The 12,729-nt window shown below is 35.2% G+C and overlaps 1 protein-coding gene across 1 annotated transcript in view; it reads right to left on the reverse strand.

Moving 5' to 3' along the window:
- Nucleotides 1-12,729, reverse strand: part of DDX10 (DEAD-box helicase 10) — a 291,661-nt gene that overhangs the window by 106,339 nt on the left and 172,593 nt on the right. The window contains exons 14-15 of the mRNA XM_081240203.1: nucleotides 6,626-6,745; nucleotides 3,621-3,782 (exon numbers count right to left, since the gene is read on the reverse strand). Coding sequence (XP_081096329.1) covers nucleotides 3,621-3,782; nucleotides 6,626-6,745 — 282 coding nt within the window. The remainder of the gene's footprint in view (nucleotides 1-3,620; nucleotides 3,783-6,625; nucleotides 6,746-12,729) is intronic.

The following is a 12,729-nucleotide window of genomic DNA, read 5'->3' on the forward strand; positions in this document are numbered from 1 at the left end:
AAAAATGAGTCAAGGACAGGTGTTATAGCATGGAGGAAAAACAGGTGGGAATAAATGAATAGCTGAGACCTACAATACAAAGACTGAGTGCATATTAGAAGCTATGGTGTGAGGCTGTTAATTTTAAACAGCAGGAACAAACAACTACCTTGAAACAGAATCATTAAGACTAATGATTATATATATTCACTTATATATAACATATATTAACTATCTTATCCTAATAAACCAAAAATACAATCATGAAATACAATTATTATAAACATGCTGAAAGATTTTTAAGCTCATAAAATCTTCTAAAAGTGATACATATTTTAAAAAATATAATATGTGTCATAATATGTATCAAATACAGAATTATGTTATAGATTTTATGGAGTTTTCTTTTCATATGTAAAAGTCTTTCAGGCACATTCCTCATTCATAATTTTGTGTTAAGAAAAAAATATGATTTCAAAACCAATAATGTGTTCAGGTAATGCAATTAAAATAAAATAAACTGTGCAGGATTAAGAATATATTTACTTTTTAAGGTAAAATTTTAGTAACCATTGGAAAAATAAGTGAACAAGAAGGAAGCCTTATCATCAAGCATGGAACCCGACTGGTCAGCAGGGAAAAATGACAAATTAAAATTCCATTTTTCAGACAGGAAAAGATCATTTTATTCTCACATCTTACCTATACACACAGAGCCAGAGGATCTCTCTGATCACTTGGTATTAACCCCCATTCTCACTCCCTCATTTTTCAGAATAGGAAAGTGCAATCCAAACTGGTGACTGGTGATCCCCAAATGGACTAGGTAATGCTAGACTCAGGGTTCAAATGCAAGTATTCCAACTTGTTATAGCACAGTACTCCTTCCACCAAACATTATGCCAAATGTTAAAACTTGCCATTTAAAAAAGATATTCCATATGCCTTCTGGGTAGAAATCCGGTCCATTGCAGCTTGGTAAATAACTGATTTGAGCACCTGTATTGTATCATATGTATGCTATTGTAATAAACATACTAAGTGCTCACAAACATGAAATTTTCACTCATTTAATACACAAATACTTATATGTGTTTAAATAATAACTTTACTGATGAAAATACCAAGAAATGAGTCATATTTTTGCCAGGTAGCATTTACATTAAAGGTGAATAGAGAGAAGACTATTTTGGTTACTTCTTTGTGCTCTTTTTAGGCTACATAATATTTTCAACCTCCAATATAGAAAGTATGCCATGGGCCACCTTGTGCAGTATATACTTATTTTATATAAAACAACAAGCTTTGACTTGTTTTAAAAAGACCTTATACCTATTTTAGTTATAGAGAACTGGTTCAAAACCAGTAGCATGGAAAGTTCTTGTGATTTCTCTCACAATTGTGTCAGCCCCAAACTGCTCTGTTCAACCTTGCTGTGAGACAATCACAGTGATAGTTTTAAAATCATATGCTGTGTTTTAACAATGGTACAAAGGAAAGAAAATGATTTACATAAAATCTCAAAAATAAGTGAAAATGAAATAGTATAGAACAATCTACAGTATACTACCTTTCATGTGACAAAAAGAGAAAGCAAGAATATGTATTTCTATTTACTAGTCTTTGCATAAAGAAACTATAAGGATACATTAATAATTAATAAAAAGTTACCTCTGGGGTGGAGGGATGAATAAAAATGACAGGTATGTGCAGAAGCAAGACTTCTGAATGTTAACTTTTTTATCTCTCTTGATTTTAGAAAAATGTAAAGATATTCATTTCAAAAATTTTAATATAAAAAAATTGGGGCACAAAAAGCTTCTGTGTGGTGACAGAATGTCCATAGTTAACTATGATTTAACTATAATAATCTTTCTGAGGATAGAGGAACCCATGTATTTTAAATATTCCATCTTCACTGCCTAAGGCAGAGCTTAGCACACAAACACTGTGTAACAAATATACAACAGTCAATTTGAAATTAAGTTCCTAAATTTTTCAGAAACAATATTCTACAACCTGGATACAGTACTAACTTCCACACACTGGGAAAAGGGGTGAAAGGGAAGATAAGAAAGGGGAAGCAGGTTGGTGGGGGGGGTTGGGGGAGGCTTTATTTTATGTAAATTCTCCATATTTCTTTTACTGCTGGCTACAATTTAAAGGTGAAGTGTTCTTATGTTGGATACATACTCTAAGAAGACTATAAGCAGAAACATGGCAAGCTGCTGACACTTAAAAAAAATTTTAGTAACAAATTATTAACACCAAATTTCCATTTAAAGTACTGTACTAAAAGCAGCAATACAGGAAATGTTCAGTTCTCTCAATAACAAATACCCCAAAACTGCAACCAGTATATTTCAGGTTCATTTGTTCTCCATATTTCTGGAACTTATTTCCCACCATTCGTTTCCATCCTTGAAAGCTATCTTCAATATCTATGTTTTCTTATTTATTAAATGCTACTGGGAAGCTGTATCAAATCTTAAAGAAATGAGAATTGCTGTTCTATTAAAAAAAAGTTTACTGGGTTATTAAATAGTAACAAGGTCAAACAGGAGTCAAAAACTATGAGAACCTTCCTCAGGATACGGTTAATAATGTCCACATCCAAAGGCTTAAAATTTTTTTGGTACAGAACTTAATATTGGGTTGGCCAAAAAGTTTGTTCTGGTTCTTCTGTAACATCTTATGGAAAAACTGGAACGAACTTTTTGGCCAGCCCAACATTATAGCAGTGATTATTGTATATGATACTGTGTTACCCTGAGATCATTCACTGTCTCAAGGGCATGCTGCAGAAACTTCTTAAAAAATGTAAATCTGTTCTAGTTCATTAACTGATTCATTTATCTAGTGAAATGTCCACTTTTAAGTAGTGTGAAAGGACAGTAATATCATGAGTGACCAGAATGGAGTAACCCTTTCTGTTTCAATGATAACTAAAAACTGCCCAAGTTTAAGGCCAATGCCTTAAAGGGCATATGCCTAAGTAGAAGCACTCCCTCCCTCTCACAAGGTTTCCTTATTTTTTTTCTTAATATAGTAAATTTAATCTAATATCTATTACCAAGTAATTGCTTATGGAAAGAAATTTAACTATTAAGTTAAAACTGGAAACATCACCAATGTTGCTCAAATGGGTGAAACGTGAAACAAACTGTGCTTCATCCACACCACGGAACACTACTCAGTAACAGAAAGAATGGGGTGTTGAGTGAAAAAACCCAATCTTAAAAGGCTACAAACTACACAGTTTCATTTATATAACATTCCTGAAATGACAAAGTTATAGAAATGGAGCACACAGGATCTCTCTCTATTACTTCTAACTACTACATGTGCAACTACAATTATCTCCAAATTAAAACTTTATTTGAAAAAAAAAATCACTATAATTTGGGTCACCTCAACCAAAAGCAGATTTAGGTGACATTCTCAGAAACTAGTTAATATACAAAGACTCCACCAGCAGAAGGGAAAAGAAGGACTAGAGAAAACAAAAAAATAGCCACAGAAAAATAAGGTTAAAGAAAACAATAAAGTAACTTAGTTACTAAAGAATATCTAATGAACATGTACATATATTTAGGACATATTAAATTTCACTCAGTATTAATTCAAGATGGAAAGCTTACCCGATGCTTTGCCTTAATTTTCTTCCTATATTCTTCTTTGTCAAATTTGTCCTCTTCTTGAAGCCTTTCCTTTGCTTTATCTAAGTTGATACCACCAGCATCGTCCTCTTCCTCAGTATCCTTGGAGACAGACTTCTGCACTTGTGGCCACTGCTGAACCAACTGCAGAGAGGAAAAAGGTGAGTATGGGGTAGGAGACAAGGAATAATAACAGAACACCACTTTCCTTTGTATAATGATACATACTTTCTGCCTTACAACCTACATTTCTTAAGCTTTCTAATAAGCTTTATAATAAAAGTGAGCAAGTCACAGAAAAGACTTTCCCAGTCAGGATAAAGTAATGCTGCCATAACTCATGAGAGGAGGATTAAAGGAAATTTTCATTAAATGATTTGGAGGAGAAGGTAGTTGCTTCAACATCACTTCAGTGTTCTTAGTATGCTATACTCCACCAACTCAGCTCCAAATGACCCGCACAGGGCGGTGGCCAGGCTGGCCAGAGGGCAGCCCCGCCACTGCCATGGCACCTTGGTGTACCTCCTGTAACACCTCTCTCACCACACTGGGTTGTTTTACTTTCCTGTAAATTAATCACTAATCTCCTTGAGGGCAGCCATATGCCTTATTCATGTGTCCTCAGAACCCAACACATTATCTGGCACACATGAGATGCTCAAAATTGACTGAAGAATCACATATCAGCTGATGATACCACACATACAAACTGAAAGAACTAACTTAAGTGTAAAGGAGAAAGTTAGTTTGGGTTTCACAAGCCTGCTCAGATCTACACAATTTTACACAAACTTTTTATGTTAGGAACAAGGTGACAAAGAAGTCAGAGCACTGATCCGGGAGTCAGGAGACCTGTCTGAATGCCCTGGCTGTTTCACTAGCCCAGTGCATAATCCTAAATGAATTACTTAATCTCTGGACATCTGTGTCATTACCTGAAAAATAAGGGTTGTTTGACTTAATAATCTTCCAGGCCTAACACGGTAAAATTCTAGACAGTTTAGACAAAAACAATTTTCTCATTTTGCCTAATAACTGGTCGCCAGGAGGACTTAAGCAGCTGCCAGTTTCTGAAAGACTGCTGATTAAAGGGCAGGCAAATGGAAGTTGCAGGCACACACATCACAGGTATTAGTGCCTCCTCTCACTCCTGTCACCACCACATTGTTCAAGATGAGATTCCGACAGAGTTGCAGCTTGAAGCAACGAACAAGGGTCACAAATGCATGAGTAGCCATGCTAGCAGTCACTGGCACTGAGGAAGCAGTGACAGGGATGAACTGTGATGGTAAGAACACCATCCACTGCTCTGACTCTTCACTCATTTTTCTATCAGAGTGAAAAAAATTCATCCCTCTGTGGGTTGAACAAATGGTAGCATTTCTTTCACAGTTTTACATCAGAAGTTTCAGTGCAGCGGCTCCCAGCCCCACAGAGCTCCTATCAGCAATAAATTTACATTGAAACATTTTACAGTTAAGGATTTACACTCAACTTGAAGCTAATGGGTATAATATGTACAGTGAAAGTTAGTAGCACAGTAAGGAACCTCATTATGCTAACAGCACTCATCTTTTAGAGTGAGCATCGATGTTTAATACTACAACTAACTATTTTCTGGTCTAGCCTGTTTCTCAGGTGCTGGCTGACCTCTTCTCAGTAATTTCACAAAGATTCATATTTTCCAATTATACAGGCTTCCTCTGCAACTTCAACATGCTGAATTACATTCTATTTTGTTAGTTTTCATATGGTTTATACACCATTTTACTCCGTATTACTAGTGCAAATTTGGGCTTCTAAAACAAAGCCCTCTTCCCCGAAGTAACATGCAAATCTTTGTTAACTTCAGAATTAAAAGGAAACACACTCCACTGAATATAGACTGGGCAGGAAGCATTTTTATTAATAATGATGAAATATCTGATGTGATACATTACAGTCAGTATAAAAAGCTCTGTTATTTTACTGGTGTATTAGAACAGATGTTTTCTGAGGGCTATTTGTTAGGCACTATTCTAAGTGCAGAGGACAGAGTAGTAAACATAGCCAACAAATACCTTCCCTCATGTAGCTTTTCTCAACCCCGTGAAATAGAAATACCTTCCCTCATCTCACTGGAATGGAAGAAATGGACAACCACCGAATAAATACAGAATGTAAAGTCTCATAATAAGTGCTATGAAGAAAAAATAAACATAGGGCAAGGGAAATGAGATCATGGTGGACATGGGGTGCTGAGTGCTATATCAGAATGAACAGGGAAACCCGTAGGTTTGTGAGAGTGAAACAGAGACAATATTCAGAAGATCCTGCCATAATCACTGACTCCAGCCATCACTCCTTAGGTGAGTCACTTGACATTCTAGATATATTTCCTCTTTAAAAATGAAGATATCATTATCTAATAGAGTGATCTTTCATGAGCAATCTGTGAGTGGTAACCCCTTTCCTACTCTATTGGAATGTATTTACACTAAGACCAGGTAATGATGAAATGAAAACCAGGCACCTATATGTCTGAGGTTATTTTAAAGCAGGGAATTCCTTCCCACAGCAGGCCAGTAAGTAAAAAACATGCCAATATGGCATCTAAAATTGAGGAACCACAGAGCAGAGGCTTTCCAGAGTCAAGCAAAAGAAGCTGTGGCCGGTACTTGTATTACTATCCTTGAGCATTTTCCCATAGAGCATGTTAACAGATGGACCCCATGACATGAAAGTCTTATCTATAAAAACAGGATTTGGAAAGTCCAAAACCAACGCTGTTGTTATTACCAGAAAGTATCCCAGCTTATTGTCAGAAAGTCATTCTTGCCTACAGATGCAGAGCTGACCAATTACCTACAGTAACAATGAAAGGAATTGCCCGAGTGTTTTAGAGAAACATTATTTTTCTTATTAAAGAATGGCAAGTCAGCAGGAGAGTCAAACTCTTTCTAATACTTGGAATGTACCTCAGAAATGAAGCATTTACAGAATCTTACCTCTCCTTCATCAGTAAATGTTATTTTCTTATTTACTTTAAAATTTCTCTTCATTACTTTTTTTGCTTCTGCAACCTTGGTCACTTTTTTCTCCACACTGGATTTAGAAGGTTCTTTCTTCTGTGTGAGAATATACAAAAAAACACAGATGATTAGGTAAATGGATGTTTTATATTAACAATTTAACACTGGCAATACACTTTCCAAAACTGAGTGTGTTTATTGCTCCTTGGCTAATGAGAAGCACCAAAACTGCTGTCCAAAAATAAAATTATTAGACTTATTAACTAATGAACCCCCAGTGCTAAAGGAGTTTAAGTTTGAATGTGAATGTGAGACGTAAATAATCTTAAATTTCTTCTGTTACTAAAACTGTGCTATCCCAATAATGTTAAAGCATCAGAAACTACATAATAATGTGATAAATGGACATGTAAGATAAAGCAAGCTATCTTCCAGCTAAAGACAGCACATTTTAAAAATAGCACATTTTAAAAATAGCTCTAACTTTCAAGTACACACTTAAAATTTTAGACTAGGAAAATGTTTCCCTGGAAAGCAAAATGACTCCAATACATTGTTTGTGACTCAACAATCTTCCTCCCATTACAGTAGTTCACTATATGAATACTGGAAAACATCTTATGATGACTAAGATGTGTTCAAAGATGAGATGGAGTTAAGAGTTCTTGAACAAGAAGTTTGTCAACCAAAATAAGTTTCTCCCTGTAGTATACCTTGTGAACACAGGGCACTAATACGACTTCCTTCCACCCAGTCATTCCTCCTATACCTCTTTTACCCTGCAAACACCACCTATACAACCACCAGGCTGGAGTCTATGTTACTGACTCCTACTGGATCTTCTTGGTTTTATGGCTAGGCTGATTCTCAAGGATCCTGGGTTAGCTGATACTCTGTCACCAACCCTCAGCTTATGATAGAGAAAATGCTGATCAAACAGTGCAAATCTGAGAGAATCATCATGATGTAAAAATACCAATTAAACAGGAGTAAGTTATCACTTAAATAAAGCACAAAAAATACTGAGGAGCAACAGGAGCAAACTTTCTGGGGGTGATGATAATGGTCTACATCTCGATAGGAGTTTGAGTTGCACAGGTGTATACACTTGTCAAAATTCATCAAATGTTACACTTAAAATTGGTGCATTTCATTGTATATAAATTTCTACCTCAAAGAAGAATCCTGTAAACAATACTGAACTTTAAGTTAATGCCAGGCAAGCTGAAGTATATGGAAGAAAGTGTAATGATATTAACAACTTACTCAGAAATGCATTAAATAAAAAAAGGATAATGAATGGATGGATGGGAAATTACACGAGAAAGGAAATATGACAAAAAGTTAACTATAGAATATGAGTGATGGATATTTTGGTATCCAAAGTACAGTTTTTCAACTTTTCTGTATGTTTGAAATTTACTGCTATAAAATACAAAAGCCCAGTCCTAGGAACAAGAGAAACAGTCAAAATAGCAAAGAGACCAAAAACTGTCAGAATAAAATAATAGTCAGTCAGAAGAATCAATTCTGCAGAGTGAAACCTTCGAGTGATGTGGGTCTACATCAAGAGCTTTAGGGAAATCCATGATACTACAGAAATTACGTAACAAAATTTGGGGGTATTTGCATCTCTGCAGTTTTATGATTATCATGGTTTCTAAAAGGGCTCTGTGATCTCCCCTCCTCCCCACAAAAAAAAGGTTAAATTGTTTGTTTGTTTTAGGGAAGCCACTGAAAGAAGGAACAGAAATGTCAACATGGGTGAGAAGACATGTTTATTGTAATTTCCTAATAGGCTGTGGCTTTGCTCTGATACTCTAGAATTAATCCTCACTCATTCAAATATGCACTGTTACCAAAACACAAGATATCATAGTACATACTGCCCCAGCAGTGAAAGACCCTCAATGAACCTAACTCTAACAATGGGGGGAAAAAACATTAAACATTAACTATTTAATCACAGATGTAGTAAGTGCACAGAAAAAATACAAAGGATGAATAAATCTTTAATAGGGTGCCTGCCCTAGCTAGTCTAGGGTGAGGAGAGGAAGTCAAAGAAAACTTCCTTTTCAGGGACAGATGTTTGAATGGAGTAGCAAACACCCAAACACTGCTGCATTACTGACACACTGGTGATGAACAAATACCTTCTCTGTGTCCACTGATGGCGTATTTCACATATGGCTTATAAGACAGTTTTAGTTCAATGTCATTCTTTTGAATATTAATTTTAGCAGGTAACACATGCTTATTTATTCTGTAAAGGATATTCAGTTAAAAAGCTGCATTTATGGGCTTCCCTGGTGGCGCAGTGGTTGAGAATCTGCCTGCCAATGCAGGGGACACGGGTTCGAGCCCTGGTCTGGGAAGATCCCACATGCCGCGGAGCAGCTAGGCCCATGAGCCACAACTACTGAGCCTGCGCATCTGGAGCCTGTGCTCCACAACAAGAGAAGCCGCGATAGTGAGAGGCCCACGCACCGCGATGAAGAGTGGCCCCCGCTTGCCGCAACTGGAGAAAGCCCTCGCACAGAAATGAAGACCCAACACAGCCAAAAATAAATAAATAAAAATAAAGAATTATTCTAAAAAAAAAAAAAAAAAAAAAGCTGCATTTATGTCCTCTTTGGCTATCTCAGTTTATGCCCCAAGAAGCAAACACTGCTACTAGCTTTTTCTGTACCCTTCCAGAGACATTCTACCCACATTCAGGTACATATAAAGAGCAACAAGTTACTAAAAGAGCCCTCCCTGCAATGAACAGTCTTGTATTTACACCTTCATATACATGTGTATTTACCTATCTAGGATACATTTCTAAAACTTAAAGCACTTGGTCAAAGAGTATGTGTATTTAAATTTTGGAAGATATTTCCAGAGAAGTTATACAAACTTATAACCCAATCAAAAATCTGAGAGTAACTGCTTCTCCTTATCTATTCAAACAAAGTATTGGTTTGGCCAAAAAGTTCTGTAAGATATTAGGGAAAAACCCAAACAAACTTTTTGGCCAGCCCAATATAATATTAGGCTTTATGTTTACCAGTCAACTAGGTGAAAAAATAGTATCTCAGGGAAGTTTTAATTTGAATTTGTATTTTAAACATAGCAGAACATCTCTGCAAAGGCATTTATTTTTCAGTGCACTGTATATATTCTTTGCCAGCATTTTTAATGAATTCCTGGAATTTCATTTATTAATTTGTGAAATTTCTTCATTGGTTAAAGATGCTTCAATATTTTCTCCCACTTCATCATTTATGTCTATACTTCTGCCATATAGGGTAATATTCTTTTGTTTTGCTTTGTTTTTGGCTTTTGCCAAGCATATATTTTTAATTCTTATAAAATTAATTTTTTAAATAATAAAATTTTCTGGGTTTTCTAGGTTTGTGCCATACTTAATACTTTTCCAACTAAAAGACTTTTTAAAAATGAATTTAACTCCTTAAAATGCAGGTCTTACTTTTCTTAAAAGTTTCAACACTGTCTCTTTAACAAGGGGGAAAGTACTCATTAATATTTTACATTTCCATACATTGTCACAAAAAATATAAATTATACCTATTGCTAGGCAAGAGTTATATTTTGACTATAAGCCTTTATATTATTGGTATAAGAATGAAATCTGCAGCAGTCAGAAAGTATAATGAAAGATTTCCTGACAAGACATAAAACATCAAAATGCAATTTTCATTTCTATTTGCACTTCTTCCACAACATGTATGCTATACTTTAAAATAAAATGCCAAGGGCTTCCCTGGTGGCGCAGTGGTTGAGAGTCTGCCTGCCGATGTAGGGGACACGGGTTCGTGCCCCAGTCCGGGAGGATCCCACATGCTGCGGAGCGGCTGGGCCCGTGAGCCATGGCCACTGAGCCTGCACGTCCGGAGCCTGTGCTCCGCAACGGAAGAGGCCACAACAGTGAGAGGCCCGCGTACCACAAAAAAAAATAACATAAAAAAATAAAATAAATAAAATAAAATAAAATAAAATGCCAAGAGGAAAAATGTCATAAAATACAAAGCTAATAAAGCATCAAGTCATTCTCGATAGTGATAGCTGCAGCACGTTGCCATGAATAACTTGGAAGATAAAAGAACAACGAGAACAGTTACAAACACAATAACAGTTCCTATCAAAAGGGCCACGTTAGTTAATATTGGCTACAAGAAGATTCAAAATACAATCAATGAAAAAAACTACCTTAGTATAAACATCACTAGATATCATAGAGGATAAAATAAAAGTATTATTGCAAAATGATGAAAAACAAAACCATAAGGAGATGAAAGTTAAAATTAAAGGGAAAGATACTCCAAAGAAATCAGATTTTTATCTTTCCCTAAAGTAGCTCCATGTGTGTCACTGAATAATTAATAGTTTATAATAGAAACTGTATCTAAAAGTGAAGAAAACCAACAAAAATAAAGAACTATCAATCCTGGTAGGAACCTTAGAGGATACCTATTATGCCCTCATATTAAAGATAAGGGCCTTTTGTAACATTTATAAACACTGTTGCCCCAAAGTCCAAATGTGCTTAACTTGAGATATTTCTGCTGCCTAAATAACCAAACCCTACTAGAACTTGTTTATTACTTTTTTCTAAAAAAAAGCAAAACTGCCTGCCATGTAAACTTAATCCTTAATCATTTTATATTTGCTGAACTACAATGATTCACAAATTTTAATTTTACAGTATAAAATAAAGATGTATTATTTGACAATCTATTTTAAAGCTATCTAAACTTCTCTGATGATGAGTGATGTTGAGCACATTTTCATGTACTTATTGCCTATTTGTATATCTTCTTTGGAAAAAAGTCTATTCAGGTTGTTTGCCCATTTTAAAATATGGTTATTTGTTTTTTTGTTTTTAAGTTGTATGAGTTCCTTATATATCTAAGATATTAACCCTTTATCAGATACATCATCTGTAAATATTTTCTCCCATTCTATAGATTGCCTTTTTAACTTGTTTCCTTTGCTGTGTAGAGCTTTTTAGTTTGATGCAGTCCCTTTGCTTATTTCAGCTTTTGTTGCCAATGCTTTTGGCATCTTAACCAAAAGATCATTGCTAAGAATATTCTATTCAAATTACAAGACCCCAACCCTACCTCCTTTCTGATGAGAATCATAGCTATTATAGAATTTATTTGTATGAGATACTTGTCTCATTACTTGATATTGACACTTCATAAATTATATCTAAAAGACTGCCTAAATGACTCATTCTACAAATACTTCCAAATTTTTAAATTTTATAAATAATGTGTGTTTATTCTAAACACAAAATCATATAGATGAGAGCCTACATAGCCCAACAAAGTTCCTCATTTATTTTAAGCTTAGATCAGTCCTTGTATATTAAGGAGCTTAATATACAATTAAGTCCATCTTATATTAAGAAGCAAACCATAAGTAAATGTTAATCTTTCTCTATTCTGTATGGTCAATAAGGCCATGCACTACTAATTTCACTGTAGTCTGTGAACTCCAATTTCAATGTATAAAGTAATGAGAATGGTTACTGAGCACTACAATATATTAAGCAGCAATGACAAAATATTTATTATGAAATATTTGTGATTCCTTTTTAAAAAAAGATATATAATAAACTCAAACTGGCCTTGGTACCTAGGTTAGTTAAGCCAATTTTGACAGGCCATTTTAAGACATTTAAGAGATGCTGATGCCAACCTCCCAAACTCCCAAGACAAGGTAATCACTGCTACTGGTGATAATAAACTAAGTTAAAAGACTTGGGGCAGCATTTATAAAACTACTAGAAACAATATGACACTAAGGTATACTCTCTTGGGGAAAGCAACTAAGCTGTCTACTTCTCTACCAGCTTCCACAGTTCCAGTGTCTGCCATTTTTCTAAATTGGTTAACGCTGGTAAATCACAAGACATGAATAGGATATATCTTAACTGAGAGAGAAATAATAAACCTCACTACCACGTCCAGTCCAAGCCATGTTCACAACTACACATACATCAAGTTTCCAAGCTCTGCCTTCTGTTGTATACAAAAGTTAGCTAAGCAAAAAGTACCAAATGAAAGGTC

The sequence above is a fragment of the Mesoplodon bidens genome, assembly GCF_964165515.1.
Source record: "Mesoplodon bidens genome assembly, chromosome: 7".
Classification (NCBI taxonomy): domain Eukaryota; kingdom Metazoa; phylum Chordata; class Mammalia; order Artiodactyla; family Ziphiidae; genus Mesoplodon; species Mesoplodon bidens.